At 50.6% G+C, this 27,909-nt stretch overlaps 1 protein-coding gene across 1 annotated transcript in view; it reads left to right on the top strand.

Annotated features, from left to right (window-relative positions):
• XYLT1 (xylosyltransferase 1) overlaps positions 1,153 to 27,909 on the top strand; it is a 334,192-nt gene continuing 307,435 nt past the window's right edge. The window contains exon 1 of the mRNA XM_021086555.1: positions 1,153 to 1,572. Within this exon, the coding sequence (XP_020942214.1) occupies positions 1,219 to 1,572 (354 nt within the window). The 5' untranslated portion in view covers positions 1,153 to 1,218. The remainder of the gene's footprint in view (positions 1,573 to 27,909) is intronic.

The following is a 27,909-nucleotide window of genomic DNA, read 5'->3' as shown; positions in this document are numbered from 1 at the left end:
GCCTCCAGTTTAGGAGGCAAGACCAGTTCTCCCAGGAGCTGAGCCCTTTGCGGGCAGGCAGGCAGGCTTCAGGTCGGAGGTGAAGCAGGACCTAGTGGAAGACTGGGGCAAGACTTTGGGGCTTGCAGCATGTGAAGGATGAGAAACTCCACTGGGTCTCTCCCTTTTCCCACTAGGGCACGTGCTCGCCAACTGGATTTGGAAGTCTCCTGACCCGTTTGTCCTCAGGGATCAAAGAAATGACTCAATGAAGCACTTAGGACATCATTGGCACTAGGGGGTGGGGTATGATTCAGGAGTCATCACTCACGGATTCTTATTTGTGGCCTCCTCCCTGCCCCTTCAAGCCAGGGATCTCGGGATTCAGGGATCCACCGCTTGAGACCCTTCCCTGGCTCTGACACTCCAGACACTTTTTTCGCGTCTCCACCTGCCAAGCAGTCTCTGTGCCCAAAGAAGACACCTGGACCGCAACTCCGGGGCGGGGAGGCGGCTCCACTCAGCTGCCTCGTGCTTGCCTCCCACATGGAAGGCAGGATCTCAGGACCCCTGGAGCTTCCGACCTCCCCTTGATCCTGCGCGGGCCCACCCTCACCCGAAGCTCCTCAGGCTTTTCTGCCCCTGCCCGGCCTTCTCTGCTGCGGGGACTGTCCCCCTCTCCCCCACCCACTCCGGCTCGCGTCCGGGCGGGTGTCGGTCCCCTCCGCTCGCCCCCACCCCCTTCCTCTCCCTCCTGCTTTTTCCTCCGTCGCTCCGCCCCCACGCCCCGCCCCTCTCCGCCGGGGCCCGCGTCCCCCCAGCCCATTCCCCATCCCGCGAGACCCCCTCCCTCAGAAGGGGGTGTGGGGAGGGGGAGCCCCGCGGCCTAGGCCCCCGCCCTCCCCGCGCGCCCCGCCCGAGCGCGCGCGCCCGCCGCCCCCCTCCGCGGCCTCCGGCTCCCCGCCTCCCCGCCTTCCCCTCCTCCTGGTGACGTCCGGGTCCCTGCCCGTCTGAAAACTCCGCGCCGCGGCGGTGGAGGCGGCGGCGGCGGCGGCGGCGGCAGCGGCGGCGGCGGCGGCGGCGGCGGAGGAGGAGCACCGGCGAGCCGAGGAGGCGGCGGCGGCGGCGGCCCGAGCGGGAGCCCAAGCGGCAGCGGCGGCCGCGGGAGCCGCGGGGAGCGCGGGGGCGGCCCGGAGCGCCCGGGGTCCCCGCGCCCCGCTCGCCCGCCGCGCTCCGAAGATGGTGGCGGCGCCGTGCGCCCGGAGGCTGGCCCGGCGTTCGCACTCGGCGCTGCTCGCGGCGCTCACCGTGCTGCTACTGCAGACGCTGGTCGTGTGGAATTTCAGCAGCCTAGACTCCGGGGCCGGGGAGCGCCGCGGGGGCGCAGCGGCTGGCGGCGCGGAGCAGCCGCCCCCGGCCCCGGCCCCGCGCCGAGAGCGCCGGGACCTGCCCGCCGAGCCAGCTGCAGCCCGAGGAGGAGGAGGCGGCGGCGGCGGAGGACGGGGGCCCCCGGCGCGGGCGCGGGGAGGCGGCCCCGGAGCACCCCGCGTGCAGCAGCTGGCCAGCCGGGGGGCACTGGCCTCGCGGGCGCTGGTAAGATGCCCTTTGGGCTCGCGTCCCGGAGGGAAGGAGGGAGATAGGCGGTTGCGACCCCGCGCCCCCCAGCCCTTGAACCTCGCTCAGGAGACTGGGACTCCCCAAGCCTTCTGGCTCCACATCGCTTTCCCCTGGAAACCAGGATGGGGGTCCCAGCTCAGGCTCACGGGCCGAGGGCTGCCCCCTTGGGGTCTGGGGAAGTTATCTCCGGAGGAGGTGCTTTGGGGGGTTACCAGAGCCTGGCTGGGTTCCTGTCTCCCGTCACTCTCCCTCGGCGCCCCGACTTGCTCTGTGCATATGGGTGTTGGTGCCTCCCTCCCGGTCTGAGAGAGTGGCCGTGCCCGGGACCTTCAGCCGCTGCCTGGGCGGTGGTGCTCACTGCATCGCTTGGGTTTTGGCCGAGCTGGGATGTATACCCCTCGGTCCTCTGCTTGCTGCCTAGTTGTCTTTGCCTGGCCTGAGAGGAGGTCCGAGATCAGTGCCCCAAGTCCTCAGTCGTGCCCTGGAATCCAGATTCAGTTTTGGGTGCCTGGTCTTACTCTGGGTCTCCTGTCTAACATCCCTGGATGCCTGAGACGCATGTCTGCCTCTTCCACGTCTAACCTTGCCCTCTCCTCCGCCCTCTCTGACTTTCCTCGCCCTGCGCTCCGGTGTCAGGGCATGGCCGCAATCTGGGTGTTTGTGTCTGGCCCTCTGTCTTGAGTATGGCTAATTCCTGTCACCAGCTGTGTGGCCGATCACAGCATCACGACTTAAGCTCCTGTGGGTTTACTTTGCCCTCCTTGGGTGTGAACAGCACAGACTCTGAAACTGTGCCTTCCGCAGATCTTCTGGGGCCATCTGAGTGGCTTCCTTCCCTGTCCCCAACTTCTCCAGGGTGCCTTTCACACCTTCTGTGGGCCTGGCTTAGCCCACTCTGCTCGGAGCTCGCAGGGTACGTCCCCAGTCTCCACACCCTGTGGGCGTGAGTGTCTGTCTTGAGGGAGAACGATGTGCTGAGTGTCTGTCTGTTATTTTCATCTTCCTGCCTGCCTAACAGAACTTCTCTGGGGCCTTGGGGACATTATACACCAGGGCGTAGTTTGAGGATCTTGGGCCGTGAATGCACATCTCTGTCGTCTGTCACTTCGGGAGCCCTCACTGAAGGCTGCCTGCTGCATCCGAAGACAGAGCATGATGCTCTTTGCTCTGCTAAACTTCTTTGGAGTCGAGGTGACTGTCTTTGCCAAAGCCTGGCTCTTTGGTGACTGTCGGCTGAGCCAGGGCAAGATGTGAGGCGATGGCATCTCGCGTTGCTGGCTGATCTGTGTGGGTAGCAGGGAGATGTCTTTTCTCCATTTGCGAATGGGAGAGTGGAGTGAGGTTCCTGATAGAGGACCAGAACATTCGGAGTGTCTCTTATTTATAGCAGAGAGTACTCTCAGACACTGCCTTTGAACTCCGGGAGTGAATAGTGATGTGTTTGGGCAGAAACGCAATTAGAAGTTCTTTCTGGATCCCAGAGCCCTAAGGGGAGGTGGTGTGGGAGGGGGTTCAGGACGTGCACCGTGAGCCCACAGAACGAACCCACGAGGATGGACACGGAGGTGTGGGGCTGTGCATCTGGGGTCCAGACAGCCCTTAGGAGATGCCTTTTCAGTGCACATCCCACCTGTTGAAATGAGTGGAGAGTAGGGAGGAGGCCCTGTTGGCTGCTTTCCTCCTGGGCCTCTGACATTTTGAGACTTTCGTCCACACCTGCTCTTTGCACGTTCAGTGCTGTGTCTCCCTCTCTCATCCCCCAGCCCAGATGCACAGAAGTTTGCAGTTGGGAAGGGAGGTGGGAACGTGGCATTTTTCCTTTTTTATTCCTTTTGGAATGCCAGTTCCAGCCACGGAGTTGCTCTGCTTTTCGGAAACTGCTTTCCCTGCAAGTTCAGTGACGGTGCCCCTACACACATCTCCCAGGGTCTCCATTTCTTCTGATAGATACATATATTTCTTTTTGCCTTTTTTTCTGCACTCCTCCCATCTTCGTGGTTGTCTTCCATGCTGTTGTTCACTGCGGTCTCTCCTGGATTTGAACTTTTTCTGTCTGTCTCCTCTCTCTTCCTGTCCCCAACTCATACCCTCATGCCTGGCCAGATCCTAAAATCACAGCACAGACATGCCCTGTGGAGCGGGGGTCTGTCCCCCTCTAGCTTCAGCCACCCAGCCCCTGCCCTTCCATGGAGCTCAAACAGACCAGAAGGGGGCAGGCTGTTCCCAAAGTCCGGTGTCACCGGAGCTGAGGTTGCAGGCGAGGAGAGGACCAGACCATTTGGCAGGCCAGGGAGGCCCTCAGAACATGTGGTTTGTCTGCTGACCCTGCCAAGGCTGCCAGCCCGTGATGCTTTGGAGGGAGATTCGGGAGTGGAACATTAAAACAAAAAAAATTCCCCGTAATTTTCCAGATGGCTCTCGTAAAGAGCTGGCGAGGTACATGCTTGGGAGACGATGCTTCGTCTCTGTGCTCTGTGGAGGACAGGGTGGGATGGGCAGTTGTGGGTCTTGGATACAGAGGGACTGTGGCTCTGGTGGCAGTGGCCGAGGGTGTGTCCCAAAGAGTGTCAGGTAGGCGTTGTGTTCAGAGCCTTTTCTAAACTACACACCTTGCTGCTGCCTTGCGGCCACCCTCCCAGACCTTCTGCATTGAACCTTCTCTGTTGGGAGAGCTGCACCCCAGTAGAAGGACCTGATTGCATTTGGGGTGCATTTTAAGAAGCAAAGGAAATACACCCAGATTCTCAAGCAGACAGAGCCCGAGAGCGTGCCGGTTGGCGCGACGGACATAGCCATGAAAGATTTGCAAGCTCCCCTTTCCTTTCGTCCCAGACTCTTTCGCAGCTCTCGTGTGAGTTAGAATTATTGGGTGGATTGCATCTGAGTTCTGTGGCCGTGACACTCACTCCTTTATTGGGACTCCAGTAAGCTGTGACTTTTGCTGTCATCTCAGGATGTAAGAAACAGATGGGCTTGCTTATCAAGGGAGAGAAAACACCAAGGAGCGTGTCAGAAAGATCACACTAAGGGTTCTGATGCCGTTTTGGAGAGAATGAAATCAGAGTGCTAATGTGTGTGAATGTAAGGAATGTTTATTTTCTTTCCCTTTGCCTCCAGTGATCCTCTTGAAGTCCTCGAATTTATTGCTTGTGCCCTTAGATAAACTGTTACTCAGTAAGTTTCACTTAAGAAACCTAATTTTTTATTGTCTTGACACACACACACACACACACACAAACACTCTCGCTCCCTCTCTTAAAGCAGAATAGGGTTTCTGTGTTGTCTGACCCCTTTCAATTGTTGATTTTTCTGCAGAAATTCCTCATACTTCACATTACTCGGATAACTCAGGACTTTTTCAGACACTGGCAGTGACTTTGAAAAATTGGTTCACTGTATCCAGATCGCCTCTGGTTCTAACAGCCTCAGAGGCATAGCTTTTCTTTCTATCCAAATGTTTTGAGACCAGAGAGAACAGAGGGTATTTTATTGAAGGTTCATTTTTCTCACACTTTCAATGGAGTTTTATTTTGCTTGAGCAACGCATTACACTTTGCATACAGAAATATGCATCACTGAACAATATTTATCTTACTGCAAATGTTGCCATCTGCTTAATCATGTACTGGAAAATATTAAATAAAATAGATAAATAAAATAGAGATTATTATTTGCACATATACATATATTCACTTTCCTTCCAGTCTTCTTACACTTTAGACATCATCTCTAGTTTTATCAATTTAAAAAAAAAAAATCTTTCGGAAGGTTGAGTGACAAATGTGTGCTGTTTTGCAAATAGGAAGCCAAAGCATGAGTTTGTGTTTGCTGGGGATTGTCCAAGTTAGATCCATGGTCTTAATAGAAGAATTATTTTGAGCTGGAGCAGATATCTGACATCTGTGTGTGTGTGTGTGTGTGTGTGTGTATTTCCCCAGAAAACAACATAGACTTAAGGATATCTCTGTACTAAGGGTCTGTCCTCCCACCCAGAGCTGTTTATGAATAGCGGGGCCATAAAGCTATATGCGGAAAGACTAAAGTGCACGGTGCCGACGTAATTGGACTGCGAGGGTAAAGGCTGCCCTGGTCTCTGTTGTGGATTAATTCTGCCCCGAGACTTGTCCCTTACGATAAAGCTCACCCTTTCCAACCCTTTTCATCTCCCATTTCTATTGCCTCTAGTCCCTGTCTGTCTGAAGCCAGGGAGAATACTTTGGGGGAAATTTTAAAAATCAACAGGGATGTTCCCATCGTGGCTCAGTGATAACAAATCTGACTAGTATCCATGAGGACAAAAGTTCCATCCCTGGCCTCACTCAGTGCATTGAGGATCTGGACTTGCTGTAAGCTGTGGTGTAGGTCGCAGATGTGGCTCGGATCTGGCACTGCTGTGGCTCTGCCATAGGCTGGCAGCTGCTGCTCTGATTTGACTCCTAGCCTGGGAACCTCTGTATGCTGCAACTGCGACCCTAAAAAAGCAAAAAAAAAAAAAAAAAAAAAATCAGTAGAATACAAGTGCGACTTTGACAAAACTCAAGTTCAAAGAAAGGGGTGTGGGAACAGGAGAAAAGTCACCAGAAACCTGTGCTAGACCCCAGCACAAATGACAGAGGCCTCCATTAACCACCCTTAGGTCTGCCACACTGAGTCAGATCCCGGCCCTGTTCTTGGTCTCAGGGATCCTGGGCAAGCCACTCGGACTTGGTTCCTCTGCAAATTTGGTTCTGCCACCTCCTAGGGTTATGTGAGGATGAAATGTAATGATATGTGTGAGCCAGTTTGCGCCTGGCACATAATAAATGCTCGAATGTGAGCTGTTGTTCTTAAAAAGAAACTCTTAGTATGTTTGGAAATAAGCAATTTTTCGCAATTATTCGTTTTCCCCAAGCCAAGTAGGGTTTGAGTGCAGTCCAAGGCAGTAGAGTGCGTCCAACTCCTTCTGTGTGTGTCAGCCTCGGAGCCGGATGGAATGCGGTAGGGGGAGGGGAACTAACATTTATTGAGTGCCAGCTGTATGCCAGGCATCCTTTAGGTGTTTTGCATAAAAGATGTTATTCATTGCCTGCATACAAAAATAATAATTCCAGGATGGAAGAAGCTGTTACATGTAAAATTGAGGCCAAGGACACCTACCTGGCTAGAAATGGCCGGTCTTAGGTACCAATTATGTGGCAGGGATAGTGAAGCCTTTGCAGACCTCTCTGTCTCCTTGAATCTTCCCAACTCTGTGGGAGAAGACTGCTCTTGTCCCCATTTCACAGATGAGGAAACCGAGGCTGAGCATGGGCAAGCGGCTTGCTCTCTGACTGAGATGACAGTGCAGCGGGTACAGCAGAACCGGGATCCGGACCCAGGCTCGTGCTGTTCCAATCAGCATGTGGATTTCAGAGTGCCTTGACTGCGTCCTCCTTTGAAAAACCCTCTAGGCAGCCAGATCATTCTTGAAAAATCCTCATCCACTTTTCTCACTTTCTTGTTCCAGGTTCCTAAAGATGTGCCAACTCTCAAAAAGAAGCAGAGAGGCAATTTTTTCTTGAATGAGACCCCTAAATAATGAGACAAGAGTGATGATAATAACAGTGCTGACACCTATGTAGCTGTTCCGATGTTTTAGTCCTTATTTATTTTGTTCCTTTAGGGAAAGCACTATTCTGTTTCAGCAGCCAGCCAGCAGTCATGGTGCTTAACGGAACCAGACCCTGTTTGGGGTGTTTTACAAATAGCAGCCGGTTTAAAATTCGGTCTGCAGTGAGGAAACTGAGGCAAAGGGCTCCGTGAAAAACAGCTTTCCCAAAGTTCATGGTATAAATGGCAGGGCCGGGATTTGAACCCAGGCCGTCTGTGCTCTTCTCCACTCTATTCCACACTTACCCTCTTTTAAACGTCTTGTGAAGGTCCCCAACCTTGGAACCACAGAACTCATTTAGGGAGGCGCATAGGTAATTGATTCAGTCACAGTGCCCAGCCCCAAGGACAGGATTTTATGGTCCAGGAAAAAAAGGTATCACCCTTTAGTGAAATATGCATCGTGCCTACTAGGGAATAATTGAACCTGAACTGCTGAGTTGGCGGGGTAAGGTGTTTGAATTCAGCTCCGCGGAGGAGAGGAGGGCAAGAGGGGGCAGCGGCGGCTTCCTTGGCCAGACTGCCTGTCGTTCTCATCAGCAGGCCTCCACTCACCCAGCTAAACAGCTCTGCGGTTCTCCCTGGAGGAGCCCACGGCTTGTCCCCAAGAGCCTGGGCCAAGCGGGGGGGCGTGGTATCTCTAAGAACACGCAGTCCGAGTGTCCTGTGGGCACTTCCTTCCTTCCGCCTGCAAAAGAAACTACCCGTTTGCCCGCAGATGCTCAGCAGGCCGAGCCCTTCGGATTCCTGTGGTTAGGGTTGCCCCCTCCCCCATCGAAAGCCACAGCCTCAACAAAGGAGGTGGCAGGGACTGGGGCGGGTGCGTGTGTCACCTTAACCCCTTCAACAACATAGAGAGCCAGGAGGTTGGCGTTCTTGGTATTCAGGCCTGGGAGCCCAGACCTGGCAGGTTGGGGAGAGGAGGAACTCTGAGGGCATCCTCACGTCTTTTGGGGGAGGGCGAAGTTCCCCCCCTTCAGGGCCCTCTAAGGACGCCAGAATGGATTTGTTCTGTGTCAGGCTTGGTTTGTCCCAGCCAGGTGACTCCTGGCTTATCTAGGCATCTAATCCAGGCTAATGTGCCCGTGGATGCTAATGACAAGTGTGTCTCCTCCCCAGGAATCCTGTGCTGTAATCCTTGGCCACAAGTCACATGGTTTAAGCCCAAAGGAGTTCAGCTACTGGGGCAGAGAAATTGATGCAAATGTCCCCTACCCAAGGGGTACAAGCATTGTAACCGTGACCCTGATGGTGGGAGGAGGAGGATCTCTCTCTGTACTGAATTCTTACCTTGCACCAGACACTGTGGAAGTACTGGGAAGATAGGCTCTTACTGAATCCTTACCATCTCCTGCAAGTTGGGGACTATTGGTCTTACCTCTGTTTTACTAATTACCAGTAAGAATAGCAAAGCAATAAGTTGGAGGAAAGTTAAAGAGCTAAGAGACAGCTGGACTAGGAACTGAAGATTGGTGGTGACTCTAAAGGTTGTGATCTTGGTCTTTCCCAGTTCAGAGTCAGTCAGTCCCTTGTCCCTCAGCTCCTGCCCTCTCTCCCCTCCCCCTTAGCCATCCATCCATCCACCCATCCACCCACCCATTCATCCATCCATCCACCCACCCATTCATCCATCCATCCACCCTCTGCTCCAGCAGTGCCCAGCCCTGGGACTGCCTTTGTGAACAAGACAGCTGTGCCCCCACCTTCATGGAGGTGAGGGTTAGGGCCACGGCTTGTCCACAGAGTGCTTCCTCTTCCATTCTAGCCCATTTCACCCCAGAGTGGCTTCCTGGACACAAGAGAGAGGTGTCCTCTGTACAGGTGGGGGCCAGGAACAGTGAGATTCAGGAGGCTTGAAGCCCCAATCTCTCCCACCCCCAAACTGCCAGACTTGAGGCCTAGACTGCTTCATTCATGGGGTTCAGGTTCATCTTCTAGCTAAATAAGGAGCCCAGAGATGCACCTGGAGATGAGGTTTGCAAGGGGAGCAGGTGGTTGGAAGCTGTAGGCCTAGGAGGTATGTCATGTAGTGTTGGGTTGGGGGAGCAGTGTATGGCCTGGACACCTGCAGTACAAGGACCTTCCTATACCAGGCACAGCCCTGGCTGATGACCCACGATCCCATCTTCCTTCCTGATGCAGCCTCACCATAAGCAATGTTTGCAAGATGGGCCCTCTTGTGATCATAGCCTGTGGGTAAGTTTTGCCCACACGGTCTTCAAAAGGCAGCAGAATGTAAGGATTGGGACGGAAGACAACGTGGATGTGGATGTTTGCAATGCCTTTAAAAAGTCATGAGATCTGACAGCACTGGGTCTTTCCTCTTGTCCACTGGCCAAGCTGGGAGGAGCTTCCTGAGATGCTCAGGTTCCTAAGAGCTCCCCCCAAAACTCTTCCTTTGCCTATGATACCTGACTGGGCCCTGGGGGCTGTTAAGTTTTCAACCTCTGCTTGGATGATCTCCATGTTAACTGTGACGAGCCCAAAATAAGTATCTGTGGTCACTTTTGGGTGATCCCTGTGTGATTTATTCACAGCACTTCTGTACCTTGACTGCCTTTGCCTGCCCTTGGGCGTGATGGAGGTTTCCTTCCTTCTCTCTCTGCCATTGGTATAAGCCCAGAATATGCAAATGCTTGTAAGCATTAGGCTATTGCAAAGTCTGCGTCCTCAAGAAAAAATAGAATCAGCGTACATTCTGCAATTTGGTCAACTGGTTTCCCCTTTGTTGGGGGTGTGGGTAATATGCTTCCCTTTTCTGTGCTTCTCACCACCTTGGGCCCCAATAACATGTGTTGGGATGTTGTGAGTTGTTGAAGAGCTGACTGGGGTGGGATGGGGCATGGGAGAGTGGAACATTCTGGAGCATCCTGGCTTAGGTTCCGACTCTGGCAGGGAGGAACCTGATTTTCCCCTCTTTGTGTCTTTTTGGTGTTTGTGCCGGGTAGTGCTCATGGATACCCCCTCACTGAGTTGTGAGGATGTAATTGGATATACAGAGGAGCAAGCTTTTTGAGGCTCAGAAACCCTGCATGAATATAAGATGGGGCTCCCGTCTTTAGTCTTGGGGCAGAAGCAAGTGGGAACAGGTTGACCAGTTGGCGGTGTGTCCCTTCCATCGCCTTGTAATTAATCCTTGGGGGATGAGGAGCGAATGAGTGAGTAAAATCCACCAGAGGTTTCCCGCCCACTCCTCCATCTGCCCATTAATTGAACAGTAACATCTGAGTGCCTGCTGTTTATCATGGGGCAGAGCATGCGGGAGAAAGACAGCCGTGCCTCGCCCTCGTGGGGTTTATGGTCTGGAGGCAGGATGACCCCCAAACAAACAAGCAAACATATTTTAAAAATATCAAATTGTTGCAAATGCAATGACCTACAGTTGGGATGCTGAGAGAAGATAAGAGGCTGTGAGTGAGGTTTATTTTTTAATGGGGTGGATTAATTTTATTTATTTCTGATTGAGGACTTGTTTTTATTTATTTTTATGTTTTTGTTTTTTGTCTTTTTTTAGGGCTGCTCCCACATCATATGGAAGTTCCCAGACTAGGAGTCGAATTGGAGCTACAGCTCCCAGCCTGTGCCACAGCTATGGCAATTCGGAATCCGAGCCGCGTCTGCCATTTACACGACCATTCATGGCAACGCCGGATCCCTAACCCATTGAACGAGGCCAGGGATCAAACCCGCATCCTCACGGATACTAGTTGGGTGCATTAACCACTGAGCCACAACGGGAACTCTGAGGACTTATTTTAAATGGACATCTTCTGCCAGAATAGCTCCACACTGACCCCAGGAATCCCAGTGTAAGAGGCACATGCATGTTGTATATACATCAGGGCTTGAAGCCGCTGCATGGACAGTCTTTATTACAGCAGGTTTTAGTGAAGTTTCTACTCCTGTCTGTATAGAATTTATTCATCTCCTAACATTTGCCTGGACTTTAAAATGTTTTTTAACTAAAACATATACACTAAATTGCTCATTCTTCTAAAGGTACAGCTTGACGAATTTTCACAAACTCAACACACCCAAGTAACCCACACTCAGACCAAGAAACAGGGCAGAAACAATTGCACCCATCCTCTGCTCCTTGGGGACATTTGAATAAACTTGTAATAACTGTATATTCCTTTAAATATATAAATGTAATCAGTCAATCAAAATGGCCGTGTCAGGGCTCTCATGGCCTCGCATGCCTGTAAAGTGACATTTAAGTAAAAGAAGTTCCTTAACATATTGTCAACCAGGATTGCTGGCCTTCCTTAATCCGTAGAAGTTGATAAGAGGCCAGACAAGAAATTCAGGCAAGGTTTTCTTTGGGGCCCCTGCTGCAGCAGAGGGGAGTGAAAACAAGCAGCAGCTCCCTTGCAGGCTTCCTTGTGGGCTCCCGAGGGACGTGAGCTGGTTCCTTATAGGGGGTGAGGGGAGGGGTGACTTAGGTGCTTTGCCCCTCCTCTCCCCCCCTTGGTGGTTTTCCTGCTCTGGGCTCTTCAGAAATGGCAGTTAGGTTTTTGGTCTTTTTGTATCTTGTTGTCCATAATTTGTTCCAGCCGCACCTGCCCACAGTTGTTTTTAGCCCCTGTAGTTCCTTTGTATTCTGTGGCTCTTGGAGAACTTTGTCCACCTGCAAGCACTGCTGCAAGGGTCTTGGGTCCCCGCCTGTCTCAAACATAAGTGCCTATGTGATAGTCTCTAAGACTCTAATTCTAATTGGAATCCTGACCTCAGTTGAGATGTATGAGTGACAAGGGGGTGATGGGATGACGAGGTCTGTTACACCTTGGCTGAACCAGTTTAAAGGTACTATGCGCTCCTGGTACCCAGCGGTGTTGTTTTGTTCTGAAGTTCACGTGGAAAGGTTTCAGTGAGACCTCAGGAGGAATGGGGCTCGGGTCCGTTTGAGGGCCCATCCCAGTCGTGGGCTCCCCTCCGATGTGCTAGGTGGTGGTCTGGTTGCTCCTGTGGTTGTGGGGTTCCCCAAGCCTGTCGTAGGGGCTTGGGTCTGGACCCTTCTCATCATCTCTTGGCTTCCCGCTGAGTTCCCGCTGCACATTGACTCTGTGCTCCTGTCTCCCGTGTGTTGGACATGAATTAATCGTGATGAATGGATCCCCACATGGGCCCGTAATGACTACATTAACTTAACCCTGAACCAAGACTCTCCCGTCAGAACCAGGCTAACAGAACCGCAGCACGGCTGGAACAAGCAATTCAAAAGGGCAGTGGAGACAACTAATCATTTTATAATGAGCAAGAGGAGAAGCAATAAAAAACAGTCCAAGGACAGCATGATAATTTCCCAAAGTCTTAGCACTCAACCAGACTTATGTTAATAAAATAAACAAATGTTTTGGGTAATGGAGAGCTAATGTATACATTATTTAAGGATAGTATTAAGACCAGATTAGATGGATCAAGTAATACAGTGCTTACCTCATTAAGCATCCTTTCTTTGGGGATGTGGAAACGTGGCTCTCTCTTTTTTTCTTCTTTCCTTGTGAAATGGCGCTTTATTAATTAGAGATGTAATGGGAAAGTTGGTTTTTTTTTTCCCCCCAGACTAGTGGCTGTTTTCTGTTTATTTTTTAATGCAGGGCCGTGCTTTGCAGATGTTCTCTTTGAAATAAAAGCCTATTCATTGTGTCTCTTCCTCTTTCTTTTATCCCCAGCTCAGAAGGGGCAGCTCTTGTAAAAGACACAGACAACCCTGTTTGCTTGTCATCAGGCGTTACCAAAGATGCCTTGCCTGATGGAAAATGCCCCCAGTACCTGCTTTTTCTCAGCGTCCTATGGAGGCATAGTTTTTGAATTGTTACATCTGATTCCCTCTTGTTTAGAAGATGAGGTGATGACAGCGAACAGCAAGGAGGTGGCCTCGGGAGGAGGCTCCCGGAGGCTAAGAGAAAAACTGGCCTGTTTGCAAGGGGGCGTGGACTGGATTATTAACTCCTCTTAGGTCAAGAGGCTGACTGCTGTTTGGCTTTCTTTTAGGGTAAAAAATAAGTCACGTGGAGGAAACAGACTCTTTATTGTCATGAGCAGGTATCATAAACCCCCAACAAAAGCAGGCGTGAGAAAAGTACCTGCCGATGAAGGGAACCGGGTTTTCCGTGGGTTGGAGCTGAACTGTACTGATGCTGTGATGGCAGCAGAGAGATTTCTTTCCCTTCTCTCTTTTTTTTTTAAAAATTAAATTACTGGCCAACATTTTAAAATCAATGATTTCAAATTAAAATCTAATTTGGAGTTCCTATTAAAACTGTTGAATTTCTGGCCGTTATTCCCAAGAAGATAATAATTCGAGGGGGGAGCTAGAGCTACCCCTTTACATGTGGCCCTGCTTTTCATTTTGCCATGGAGCCCACCAGTCTACCTTGCTTATTTGTGTTTCCTGCAGGACTGCTGTTAGGATTTGAATTTACAACTCTCAATAATAATAACAATAGTAATAACTATTATTATTGTTATTATTATCTTTTTTTCCTTATCTTTTTAGGGCCACACCTGTGGCATAGGGAAGTTCCCAGGCTAGGGGGGCACATTGGAGCTACACCTGCCCGCCTACACCACAGCCACAGCAACGCAGGATCCAAGCCGAGTCTTCGAACCTACGCCACAGCTCATGGCAACGCCAGATCATTAACCCAGTGACCAAGGCCAAGGATCGAACCCAAATCCTCATGGATACCCGTTGGGCTCCTTACCTCTGAGCCACAATGGGAACTCCCGCTATTATCTATTAAATGCTATGTGCCAGGCACTGTGCTAAACAGCATCTCATGGATTATCTCATTTAATCATTACAACAATCTTAACATTAGTCCCATTGACAGGTGAGGAAACTGAGGCATAGAGAGTCAGGAATTGCCCAGAGTCACAGACAGTAGACTTGGAATTTGAACTCAGGCCACGCGACTGGGAAACTTGTGTGTCAGGTCACGTGCTTGTACTGCATGGAGTATTTTCACAAAGCGATTCTGGTGAGGAATTCTTCAGAAAGGCTCTGCGAAAGGGGGACACTGTTTGCCCATTTCGTGGATGGAACCACTGAGACCCAGCAGTGAGTGGGTCACCCAAGGTCACTAGACCCTGACTCGGCATCTCTAAAGAGAGGCTGGGCGTGAAATTGACCGTGGACTTGGGCAGTGGGGAAGCCGGCAGTCTGGCTGTGGTGGAAGGACCCTCACCAGGGTCTCCCCTGTCCTGGCACCCACAGCAGGGCGGGGGTGGCCCCCTCCACCCTCCATCCTTGCAGCAGCGAGGTAGCACCTAGAGGGTAATATTTTGATAAGTTACTGATTTGTATTAAAATAATAATTACAGCAGTAATTACAAGCATGGCTTTCGGTGCGACTCAGCTGCTGACTGTGAGGAAAAGTAATTAACTGCATATTCTCTCGGAATCAAGCGGAAGCCAGGCCTGGCCCTTCTCCTTTGTGTGGGTCCAGGGCCGGTTCTGCTGCAGGTTGAAGGCCACCTGTTTCGCCAGATGCTGTTTGTATTCACAGCACTGATGGTGGGTCTCCCTGCGGGGAGGAGCCCGTATCAGGCCGACGCCGTCAGTTTCCACGGACATGGACCAGAACGGCCTGCTTGGGATCTACTGGAGCACCAGCCCTGAACCCATGAAATGCACTTCACCATGACAGCGAAGTTGAGAATAGCTAGAGGAAACACCATTTAAATCTGCCTTGGACTACTGAACATTTTTACATACTCTAGCATTGGCTGATACCCGGATACCTGGCCACAGTGATGGACCCATAGCTGATTTAATTGGACGGCAGTGCCTCGCTTTACACATCTGTTTTTGAAGCTGATTGAATGGTCCTGCCTTGATTTGAACAACTTGCTAAATTTTGCTGGAAGTAGAACACGCATACAGAACAGAAATCATCACTGTATGGTCAACCAAGTGGCCACACTCGAGTCACCAGGACTGGAATCCAAGGCACAGAGGTTTGCGACTCCCTCCTTCTCAGGAGCCTTCTCAGTCCTACTTTTTTTTGTTGTTGTTGCTTTTTAGGGCTGCTCCCTTGGCATATGGACGTTCCCAGCCTAGGGGTCAAATCAGAGCTACAGCTTCTGGCCTACACCACAGCCACAGCAACACAGGATCTGAGCCTCCTCTGCGACCTACACAGCAGCTCACAGCAATGCCAGATCCTTAACCCACTGAGAAAGGCCAAGGATCGAACAGGCCTCCTCATGGATACTGGTCAGGTTCATTACTGCTGAGCCACAATGGGAACTCCTCAGTCCCACTTCTGATCCCCCCATCCTCGACCCCAGAGGTAACCTCTATCATGGCTTCTGACCTCATGGATTACATTTACGTCTTTTAAGACATGGAATCACGTGGTCGTTACTGCTTTCTGCCCAGTTTCTTTTTCAGAATGTTATGTGCGATTAGATTATGTGCGATGACATCAGCAATTGGCTGCCTACAGCCTGAGGGCCAAATCTGACTCGTCATCTGTTTTTATATGGTTTGTGAGCTAAGAATGGATTTCACGTTTTCAAAAAAATGGTTGGGAAAAAAATCAAAAGAAGGATATTTTGTGACATGAGAAAAGCGTATGAAATATGCAACATGCATCAATAACGCTTTATTGGAACTTAGCCACATCCATTTGGCTGCCTGCTTTAGCCCCTCTAATTGCAGAATTGAGTAGACTCGACAAAGACCACGTGGCCCAAAAAGACCAAAAGATTTGCTCTCTGGCTCTTTATAAAAAAAAAAAAAAAATTGCTGACTCTGTATCTATATTGTTTCGTGTACCTGTAATTGTCCGTTTCCATGATTCTGTAGTATTTCATTGTGAACGGAGTACACCACGATTCATATGACCATTCTGTTTATTGTCAAGTTCCCAGTTTTTGGCCTTTATGTGGAGTGCTGCTGTGAACATTTCTTGTGCAAGTCTTTTAGTAAACAAGTGTTTGGTAAACATTTCTGTTGGCTATAGATGTAGGAGAGAAATAGCTTTGATTGCTCTTCTTTTTAATGGGTTGATTTGATGAGTGTAAATTTTATTTTATTTTATTTTATTTATTTATTTATTTTTTATTATTTTGTCTGCATACGTGACATGTGGAAGTTCCTGGGCCAGGGATCAAACCCGTGCAACAGCAGCGACCCACACCACTGCAGTGACAACCCTGGATTCTTAACCCTCTGTGCCAGAAGAGAACTCTAACAAGTGTATTTTAATTTTTAAGTCTTACTTTTCCTACTAGGAAGTAAAGCTTGGTGATACCATCATGTGTTGAAACTCTGGAACAAGGCTTACTTTCAAAAAAGTAATTAGTCTTGCAAAATAGAGCATCTGTAGAATCACAATTCATTAATGGATTACTGTTCTTCCATCTCAAGGATGTGGGAAGCATGCCTGACGTTCACTGCTTTGGGGAAGGGTGCCATCATTTAATTTCTTGTACTGAAGCCATATTGTCCAAAGGCCTCTTATCTTTATGTGACAAAACAGGTCTGGCAGAATTAGGAGTTTTTCCAATGTCACTTTCTGCTTTGATTGACTTCTGTTTATCTCTAGCTGTTCTGGTTTTCTTGCTGGGAAGCAGATGACTACAACTCTACATCCCAATAAGATCTCTAGCCTAGAGTAGCATATGTCATTTTGCATTGAAACAGTGTGCTGAAATGTTCCTTCTGGGACTGCAGACGTTGTACGTGGCCACAGCAGTGGAGCTCAGAGATTCTCCCTAAGGATCTGCCTTCGTGTGCACTGTCAGTATTGTTTAGCAGCTCCGGTCCTGCATCGGTTCCTGCAACGCTGGTCCTTTTCTATTTCCTGTCCCACTTTTGCAGGCAAAGGCACTGACAGGGTTGGGAGAAGAACGTCAGGATTCCCTAAGATCCACCTGTCTTTCAGGTTTGCTTGGCACTGGCTGACAAATGGCTTAATATTCTTTCTGGGGCTTCTCAAAGAACTTTTTCTAGCCAGCCCACCCCACTTTACTGGGGGTAAAGTCCTGTTTGTTTTGAACTTCCCTTCTGGTTGTGCCTTGTGCAATTATCAGGCTTAAGGATTGTCACAAGGGAAGACTTCAGCAGTTGCTTTAGCAGTTCTTTTGGAAGACAGTTGGATTCAATGGTGATGGCATTAGTGGAATCAGAAACCCTGTCTCAGCTCAAATGGAATAGTATATCTGACTCAGTCTTGGGCAGTCTCAGTTTTATTCTTTAAAAAGGGGATGCAGGAGTTCCTGTCGAGATGCAGTGGTTAACGAATCCGACTAGGAACCATGAGGTTGCGGGTTCGGTCCCTGCCCTTGCTCAGTGGGTTAAGGATGCGGCATTGCCGTGAGCTGTGGTGTAGGTTACAGATGCGACTCGGATCCCGTGTTGCTGTGGCTCTGGCGTAGGCCGGAGGCTACAGCTCCGATTTGACCCCTAGCCTGGGAACCTCCATGTGCCGTGGGAGTGGCCCAAGAGATAGCAGAAAGACAAAAATAAATAAATAAATAAATAAAAATAAAAAAATAAAATGGGGATGCAGAGCAATGCCATTTTGGGTATGATTCCTGGGTATGGAATTTCCAGATCAGAGAAATCTAATACTTAAATTCTGGTAGCCCCCCTCCCCACCCCACCCCCCCTAATAGTTTATTTACTTTCTTTGGATGTTATTTTCAAAAAGATAAAACTTTTTTGGTAAGCTTTCTGTGAAACTCTTCACAGAGAGATGTGTGTATGTGTGTGTGTTTATTCTAAGAGATGGCCTTTTCTTTTTAAAGGCTTTTTTTTAAAGATATTCTAAGATGCCCTAATTAAAATTGGTAATTAATTTGTCTCAAAACAAACCTAATGTACTTCAGAAGTAGAAACCTAATAGGCCTCATTCATAAAATAGTAAGATATATTAAAAATTAGCTTCTAAAAGGCTATTGCTTAAAACATTTAAACAAATCACCAAAACTCTTCTAAATAACTCTTAAATCAAAAGAGAAATCAAACATGGAATTTCAGATTGTAGGGTGATTAATGAAAATGAGATTATCTCAAATCAAAACCCATGGGATGAGGCTAAAACTGTGCCCAGAGGAAAATTAATAGCCTATTTTAGAAATACTTTAGCTTTGGACATTAAATATAAAAGATGAAATGATTGAGTTAAAACTCCAATTTTTATTTCAAAAGGTCGTTGAGAACAACAAAGTATGTAGGAAAGGGACTAAGTAGAAATAAAAGCAGAAATTCATGAAACAGGACACAAACACAATAGCAGTTGTTCAACAAGATCCTCTAAGTACTCCACAGCACGTGATGTTAATCTAGTTCCTCCTAGGGTTAGAATCTGTGACTAGCTGCATGTTCCTAACTCCCATTGTTTGTTCAGTGCTTCTTTTGTGGCTACTGAGTGAAGGAAGTGGTAGGTAGCAGGAGGAGCCCCTGAAGTTTCATATGATTTAGGTTGGGTAAGTGGGTCAGGGGAAGTTATCACTTAGCCTGCCCACATCAAGGTAGAGCAAATCTTCTGTGCTTTTGTCCTATTGACCAACTTCCTCTTGCCTTTGAGAATAATTTGGGGAGTTCTCATTGTGGCTCAGTGGTAACCATGAGGTCGTGGGTTCGATCCCTGGCCTCTCTCAATGGGTTAAGGATCTGGTGTTTCCGTGAGCTGTGGTGTAGGTGGAAGATGCTGCTCGGATATGGCTTTGCTGTGGCTGTGGTGGAGGCTGGAAGCTGTGGCTCCAAATCGACCCCTAGCCTGGGAACCTCCATATGCTGCAGGTGCGGCCCTACGAAAAACAACAAATAATTTGGCCGGCGGGGTGTTTTGTTGTCCTGTGTAATACATTGACACTCGTGCAGGTTTGCAAAGAGCCTGGCCCGTCAGCTCTGATGCCTTCCTGGTTCTTGTAAAGCCGGCATTCTCCTGGGCCTAGAGTTGGGCTGGGGACTGGAGGGTGGCCCTTGGGGAACTGGGAAAGGGGCTTCTACCTTGCTAAGCACAGGGCTACTCTCTGGGAGGAATGGGACGCTAACCTCGTGGGCCGGGGATCGGTTTTGACGTGCTCCAAGCAGCATGCATTGCTGATCTGCCATGCATCCTGTGCTGGAAGGATTGCATGCCTGCATTGCTGTAGCTTTATCCAGGCCGTTCACAGACACTTCACTTGCAGTCTTACTGGGGACCTGCTGTGTACCAGGCACTGTGCTAGGAGCAGCGGACAAAACAGTGTCCCAGCCCCGCCTGTAGCTCCCGTCCTGGGAGGACGTGAGCATGTGTAGAGGGGGTCGTCAGGACAGGCTTTTCTGACAAGTGGACATTTAGGCTACAGTGAATAGAAGGGGATTAGGCAGGGATTGGAGGAAGAGGGGGACAGTGTGACCGACAGGATGAAGGGCATAGAACGTCAGCTGGGGAGGGACAAGAGCCGGGGCCGCTGTAAAGCGCTCTCCTGTGTAAGGGGCCCTGCAACCCCTTCAGCGTATTCATCAGCCCCGTTTGCCTAAAGCCTGAAATGTTGACTGGCGTAGACGTTACATGATGTGGAGGGGGACCTGGACAGACAAAAACAGTTTCCTGTTGCTTGTCCAAAACCGTTCTGCCTCCGATGGTCTTTTTTTTTTTTTGTCTTTTTGTCTTTTGTTGTTGTCGTTGTTGCTATTTCTTGGGCCGCTCCCGCGGCACATGGAGGTTCCCAGGCTAGGGGTCGAATCGGAGTTGTAGCCACCGGCCTACGCCAGAGCCACAGCAACGCGGGATCCGAGCCGCGTCTGCAACCTACACCACAGCTCACGGCAACGCCGGATCCTTAACCCACTGAGCAAGGGCAGGGACCGAACCCGCAACCTCATGGTTCCTAGTCGGATTCGTTAACCACTGCGCCACGACGGGAACTCCCGATGGTCTTTTTTTTTTTTTTTTTTTTTTTTTCCCAGAGCTTCTCTGCCTTTATTGCCGCTCCATTTCCAACAGGAAACTCTCCCGCCTTTGCAGGGGCCTCTCGGATCCCTGCTGACCCTTCAGAACAATGTCCCCAACTGGGAACTGGTCTCTGCCTTCATCTCCATATCAAAACTCACCTGTCCTGCATCCCATCCCCTGGGTGTGTGTTTGATAGCCACCTCCTCCCGCACCAACTCGAGCCGGGCAGCATCAGCCCAGAGAAACTCTAGGAAGGAGGCTGCTGGCCTGCCTGGGGCCAGCAGCTGGGTCTGGCTGTGTGGGGGCTGTGCAGTGCCCGGGTCACTCAGGCCCTTCGCAGAGCAGACCCATTCTTCCAGGAGTTAGATCCCTGGGGCCCAGCCCTTGTTCTGTATCTCACTTCGTGTTCCTTCTTTGTGGGCCTCTCGGGGTCTCTGCCCCCCATCTTTCAACTGGACTAAGAGATCTCCTGGTCCCTTAGGCTTTCCCCACTTTGAGGTCTTTGGTGGTCTCCTGGGCTAGTTGAATGTCTTGTCTTCTTTCAGCTGAGACCTGCCCCCTTGGAGGGAGTTACAGGAGCCTTACCCACCCACTCCGTGTGTGCAGTTGGCTACCCTGGTGCGGCGCGTGTCCCCAGTCCGTGCCCTTCTGCTTGACGATAAACTCCAGCATCCCGAGACCTCATGGGCAGCCCCTGTCACCGTCACGGCTGGCCTCTAGTCCACTGCCTCCATCAGGGCACCCCTCATCCGTCCTGGGGCACACAGTTGTTGCTCAGAAGTAGCTCGTTGTTTCCTTCAAATCGCATGAAATGCTCTAAAAGTCAGAGCTCTGGAGCCCTGCTTTAAAATGTCATTTCAACATCCAGAGGCCAGAGACTTTGCCAGACCTTGAATCCTGTGTCGTTGCGTGGTTTCTGGCTGGCTCCGCCACCAGACCTGCAGCACCTTAGAGTTTACTTCACGCTTTTAGGAGCTGAGGCAGTGGCCTGCGGGTGGGGACATTGATGAGGATCATCCATAATCATACAAATTAAGTAATAACACTGAGTCAGAGCCGGTGCCGTTGACTAAGCACGTATGGCTAGGCCAGGCGTGTTAATGCTTCCAGCTCCCTGGGATGTGAGCGTGTGGAAGTCCCTGTCTGTGGGCTGAGGAAGTGGGGCACAGCGGGAAGTAATTCTCCCAAGGTTGCAGGGCTGCAAGGAGGCGGGTCTGCATTCTCACCCAGGTAGGCTGGTTTGGAGCCCATGCTTTTAACCACGGTGTTACCTAGTGCCTGGTCCTCCTCGGGTGACTGAGAAGTGGCTGGACCGAGGTGGGCCAGGGGATGTCCCCTCTCCCAGCTCTGGCCCCATCCCTTCCCTCTTGCCTGCAGGCCTGACCGGCCTCCTTCTGCTTCTCTGCTCTCTTTGGGGTCTCTGTTCTCCAGGCCCATGGGTGGGGGCGCGTGAGAGGCTGGCAGCTGAGGTCACAGCCTTCATCCGGGATGGGACTGCAGAGGTGCCCTCCCTCCATTGCCAACCTCAGCTGGGCTGTGCTGATGCGACAGGAGGGCAGGAGAGGCACAGGCTTGGCTCGTTCATGGGAGAGTAGGACAGGGCTCTCCAGGTTCAGAAGAACTGTTCTGTCACTTTCAGTCATTGTAGGAAGATGGGGAGGAGTTGGAAGTGGGGTGGGGTTGTCTGGTGGCCTCTGCTCTTCCTCCTCTTCCTCCCTCCAGAGGGATATGGGGCCCCGGATCCAAGTTCAGCTCGCTGTGCATGGCTTTGACCTTGAGCTGGTCACATAGCCTCCCTGTACCTGCTTTCTCATCTCCAGTTAACATAGCGATTGTAATAATAATGGCCCTCATCTTAAGACACAGCTCTTTAGGAGTTCCTGTTGTGGCTCAGCAGTAAGGAACTCGACTAGTATCCATAAAGATGTGAATTCGATCCCTGGTCCTGCTCAGTGGGTTAAGCATCTGTTGTTGCTGTGAGCTGCGGTGTAGATTGCAGACTCAGATCTGGTGTTGCTGTGGCTGTGGTGTAGGCTGGCAGCTACAGCTATGATTCAGCCCCTAGCCTGGGAACTTCCAAATGCCACGGGTGCAGCCCTAAAAAAAAAAAAAAATGACGCAACTTTTTATATTTAATAAATAGTACTTCTAACATCTGGGAATGAATTCTACAATTGACTTGACTATTGCCTTTGTGCTTCCCAACCCAGCCCATTGTCCTAAAACTATTATCAAATCAGTTGGTGCACCTCAGAAGCAACAAGGTCATAGAATAAGAGGTCATAGTGTGGAGTTCCCATTGTGGCTTAGTGGTTAACGAATCCGACTAGGAACCATGAGGTTGTGCGTTCGATCCCTGGCCTTGCTCAGCGGGTTAAGGATCCGGCATTGCCGTGAGCTGTGGTGTGTAGGTCCCAGATTCGGCTCGGGTCCTGCGTTGCTGTGGCTGTGGCTGTGGCAGTGGCTGGCGGCTATAGCTCCAATTTGACCCCTAGCCTGGGAACCTCCATATGATGTAGGAGCAGCCCTAGAAAAGGCAAAAAGACCAAAAAAAAAAAAAAAAAAAAAAAGCCATAGTGTCTGTGAGGTACCAAGCAAGGTACTGAGTGTTTCCACATGTGCTGTTCTATTTAATCTTAACCACAGCCCTAGAGGGCCGGCACCATTACTCTCCCATTTTACAGATGTGGAAACTGAAGCTTGGAGAAGGTCATGCTTATTTAAGCGGCAGAACTAGTGCTTAAGCACTGATGCGTCTGATGCCAGAACCTAAAAGTTTCCCAGGGAGCTTGGGTAACATCTCCTTCCTTCTCTCTGGGATGTGGGAACTTGTTCCTGAAGGCAGCCTCAAGTTTTTCAGAGGAGAAATGCTAGTGGTGGTCTTACCGGCCCTAAGCCCCTGCCAAGTGCCGAAAGTTCTTGACCATGAGCTTGGCAGGGTGACAGCCTGTCTGGGAGACCCTCACAAGTCATGCTTTCTGCAGAACACAATGTTTTCTGAGCCTGAAGCAGTTTATAAAATAACGTGGGATTCATCCCAGAGCCTGGCAGAGGGTCTGGAATTCCTGAGCCCTATTTTCCAGCTGGATTGAACTGAGGTCAGACGTTCTGCCCCAGAGCCTGAAGTGAGTCACATAGTTTGGGAGCAGCCCCTCCCGGCCTCTGGGCACCAAGGGGCCCTCCCCACCCTGTCTCTCTGCCCCAGTGTCCAACGTGGATACTGGTGGTTGGTGGCCTTTTCAGGGGTCTGTGGGGAAGGGAGGAAGTACACAGCGGGCCTCCTGACAGCTTCAAGCAGGGCTTTTGGGTGGAGTCCAGAAATGATCTTGCTAACAGTGACAGTCCATAAGTTTGTGGGAAGCGAGGTCGTGAATAATTGATTGCTGTTAACTGAGTTGTGAAAACCATTTTCAGGGATTTCAATCAGCACGCTGGCTGCGGGGGGCAGACAAGGACAAGGACCCCCTTCTCCCTGGAGCCCAGGGGCATTCTCAGGCTCCCTCTTGTCTGCCCTGCCCCTGTGGAGGGGCTGGCTGCCTATGGGCTGCGGGGAGGGGCGAGGGGCGGCCTGGGCTCTGTTGGGCGGGGCTGCTCCCTGCGGAGGGTGGGACCCCAGGTTGTCTCAAGTCCAGAGCAGCTCCCTGTGCCTTTAAAGGGGTTCCTCTGGAATGGAAACCTCAGGACACTTTGGGGCTGGTTCAGCCCACTTTGTTTCTGGAAAGACAGCATCACCTCGTCTTTAGGAACCAAGGGCCTGGCCTTGACCCCTGGATCCACCCCTTCGTATTTGTCTGTGCTTGAACCAGTCCTTTTCCCTCCCTCTGCCTCAGTGTTCCGTTTGTAAAATGGGGGTGCCTGCAGGCCCTACTTTATTTATTTATTTATTTATTTATTTATTTATTTATTTATTGTCTTTTTGAGGGCTGCTCCTGCAGCATATGAAAGTTCCCAGGCTAGGGGTAAAATCGGAGCTGTAGTTGCCTGTCTACACCACAGCCACAGCCACACGGGATCTGAGTAAATATGTGACCTAGGCCCCAGCTTGCAGCAGTGCCAGATCCTTAACTCACTGAGCGAGGCCAGGGATGGAACCCCCATCCTTACGGATACTAGTGGGGTTCTTAACCCCGCTGAGCCACAACAGGAACTCCTGCAGTCCCTACTTGAAGAGATTGTTGCAACAATTAAATATTTCAACATAAGAATAAATAAATACAAGTGTACATAAAATAAAACTGCAGCTGTCGCCTCATTCAGTCCTCTTAACAGCCCATGTGGAAGGCAGGGTGAGAAAGGATGGGCAGACGAAGTGGTCCAGGCAGAAGGGATTCTGACCAGAACTGCACAGCTGGTTTAGAGAGATAGTCTATGAGTTTGGGAGGGGAGTTTGTTAAAAAAAAAAAAAAATTTTTTTTTGGTCTTTTTAGGGCTACACTCACAACATGTGGAAGTTTCCAGGCTAGGGGTCTAATTGGAGCTGCAGCTGCCGGCCTACACCACAGCCAGAGCAACACAGGATCCAAGCCGTGTCTTTGACCTACACCATAGCTCACAGCAATGCTGGATCCTTAACTCAGGGGCAGGGATTGAACCTGAGTCCTCATGGATCCTAGTTGGGTTTGTTACCACTGAGCCACAACAGGAATTCCAGGTCATGAGTAATTGATTGCCTCTGAGTTGTGAAAACCGTTTTCGGAGATTGCAATCTGGGTTCAAATCCTGGTGCCACCACGGACCAGCTATGAAACCTGCTCAGTGCTGCTGGCCCCTTGGGAGCCACACTTCCTCATGTGCAAAATGGGGTGATAACAGCAGCTCCCCTGTTGGGTAACCTGCACTTCGACAATTGTTCGTTCATCCATCCAGTCAGTATTTACTGAGCGCCTGCCGGGCACTGTTCTAAGAGCTTGCAATATATCTGTGAACAAAATGGTGGCCCATGCCTTGTGGAGTGAACATTCTAGAAGGGGGAGGCTTCTAGAAATAAGAATAAATAAGAAATAAGTAAATGCAACAAACACTCTAGAGAAGGGATCAACAAGCATTTACTGTAAAGGGCCAGAGAGGCAATATTTCTCGCTTCACAGGCCACACGGTCCTTGTCATGACTACTCAGCTCCCAGCCTTGAAGAATGAAAGCAGCCTGGGACAGTATGTAAACAAAGAGGAGAGGCTGGGTTCCAATAAAACTTTATTTGCAAGAGCAGGCAAAGGGCCACATTTAGCCCATGGGTCATAGTTTGCCAACCCCTGACCTAGACAAGAGCATTAGAAGGTAGAAAGTGGTTTAAGAGAGCAAAGGTAACCCGCTCCAGGGTGACTCAGATGTGTGCATGCGTGTTGGGTGTATATAGACATTCATGCAGCCAAGTGAGGTTTCTCGAATCCAAAGTGTTCAAAGTAGGGTGCAGGGTGAACAGAGAGTGGATCAAGCTCAGTCATGCAGTGTAGACAGTGCTGTGTCTCAGGGCCCATGCTTTCTCCGTGGGACCTTGCTGGACACAGCAGAGAGGCTGATGGGACCAGGAGGTCCATGACATGCTGTCATCAGCATCACGACTCAGGTGCTCTGGGAGTGGTCCCTGCTTGTCATCCAGGAGGCGTGGTGGTCTCACCAAGAACCTTCCTAACTACTGTGGTCTCTGTCTGGAGCAGAGAGATGTTTTTCTTGGGGTCTCAGGGACCAGAGGTGAAGGCTACTTTCTGGGGTGTGTTTGAACTTGTGGGCTTGCTGCTGACCTTGGGCCCGAAGGTCCTTACCCTTGTGCTTCCTCGAACCTTTTCTTCTTCTTTGCCCCCTCCCTTACCCCAGTCTGCCCACGGCCCCTCTGTGTCCTTGACCCCTTGTTTCTTAGGCTGCGGAAGCCTTCCTGGAGTTCCATCGTTTCGGGAGTCAGGGGCCCACAGCCCGTAGTCAGATGCCCAGAGACCCTGCAGAAGGTTTCTGGCACCTGCTCTGACTTGTGAGAGGGCTTGGCTTAACTCTCCAGTGTAGCTACACCTTGTAGGGAGACATGAAAAATGGAGAGTTGCTGATTTAGCCTTCCTGTCAGGAAGGTTATGGGGGATGAACCTGATGGAAGTAGGAGGAACGATGGTGGGAACCAGGAGAAGCCCTGGGTGGGGAAGGAAAAGAGTCCTTCATTCTTCCTGTGGTTTCCACCTGGGCTGGTGGACACTGTGTACTTGTAGATTGCTACGTGGCACCTTTATGTGAGTTGGAGAAAAGTGTTCACTCTAGGAAGGGGGCATGATTTGACCAGAAAGCAGTGTTTGTGCAGAAAAAAAGTATCCCTTCCTCTGAGCAGTGCAGTCTTGGATGGTGAAGTGTGGCTAGATTTCTCCCTCACTGTGCACTATATGCAGTGCCCAACCTGTGCAACTGTACAAGGCAGTCCTCTATAGGATGTCACCTGTATTTAGTAGCAGGTGGTCGCTTCCCCTGGGCACCTTGCTCTCTCATTTCCAAGCCTGAAGAGCTGTTCCAGGTTGCTCCTGTTCACTCAGGACACAGCTCACCTGAGTCATCTGTTGGGCTGACCCACATGGCCCATGCCTGAATTTTCAGCTAGAAGTTGGAATACACTCTCAAGTGTCCATTGAGAGGCTGACATTATGCAAGATGTTGTCGCAAGGCCTGGGGCCTCCCAGCAAGACGTCTTCCTGCTAGTGTCCAAACTTCCTCAGGGCCCCTTACTCTTTATCCTGTTAAAAATAAACACCGTTTTCTTCGCTCCCTTCGGCTGCTGAATTGTGCCCAGAGAACGGGCGTTTGTGTTTCCTTGCAAAGGCTCCGAAGGGAGACAAATAAACAAACTGTAAACAGCTGTTTCTCCTCTGGTGACAGGATTCAGACAATAGACCCTCAGAGGGTATTAATCAGCTGCCTTTTCTGCAGCAGCTTCGCATTGCAGGCTGCCGAGGAGCTTCCATGCTGGGGTGGTGGTGGCTGGGACTTCCTGAACAGGCAGGGGGGCGTCATCCCGTGCAGGCCTGGTGGCAGCCACCCCCTCAGCACAGCCACGTGGGCCCAGTGCACGTTCCAAACAGATGTCCCAGCAGCTAGTGGGGAGCTCCCAGCCCTCCTTGCTGGCAGCCTCTCTAGAGAGGCGCCCGTGGTTAGCAAAGTGGCCTCTTGCTGCCTCCCTGCCCTGGGTCACCTCTTTCTTTGAAAATGCATGGCATTCACTCAAGTACCACTCATCCAACAAATGTTAATTGAGCACCTGCTATATGCCAGGCATTCTGCCAGGCTCTTGGAATAAATCAGTGACCCGTATTTAATTCAAGAGGTATTTATTGAGCACCTACTGTATGCGGGTCCTGTACTAGTTTCGGGAGACATTCGTGAGAATTTGAAAACAGATGTTCTCCCTTCATCAATTCATTGCTTCAGCCATATGTCACCAGATACTTCCTGAGCACCTACTACATCGGGTACTGTCCCAGGAACTTAAAATGAAATAGTGAAAAAGACCCCTGTGTCCCAGCAGAGGAAGAAAGCCTGTCGACTGCAAATATACAAGTGGGATCAGTTGAGGTAGCAGTGAGTGGGCAGGAAGGCGAGAGGGCAGGATGTGGTAGAGGGTCATTGTGATGAGGCCGGCTTAGCTGGGGCCACTAGGGAGGGCCTCTGAGGAGGTGACATTCACACCCACACCTAAACATGCAGCTTTATGAAGGCTTAGCAAGGGCAGAGCCTGGACAAAGCTTGGGATGCCAAGTGGGCCTGGGCACCCCGAGTGAGGGGAGTGTAGGTGGGAGGGGAGGGGGGTCAGCAGGG

This window comes from Sus scrofa, chromosome 3 (assembly GCF_000003025.6).
Source record: "Sus scrofa isolate TJ Tabasco breed Duroc chromosome 3, Sscrofa11.1, whole genome shotgun sequence".
In the NCBI taxonomy this organism is placed as follows: domain Eukaryota; kingdom Metazoa; phylum Chordata; class Mammalia; order Artiodactyla; family Suidae; genus Sus; species Sus scrofa.
The sequence above is the reverse complement of the archived record's forward strand: the minus strand, read 5'-3'. Positions and strand labels throughout refer to the sequence as shown.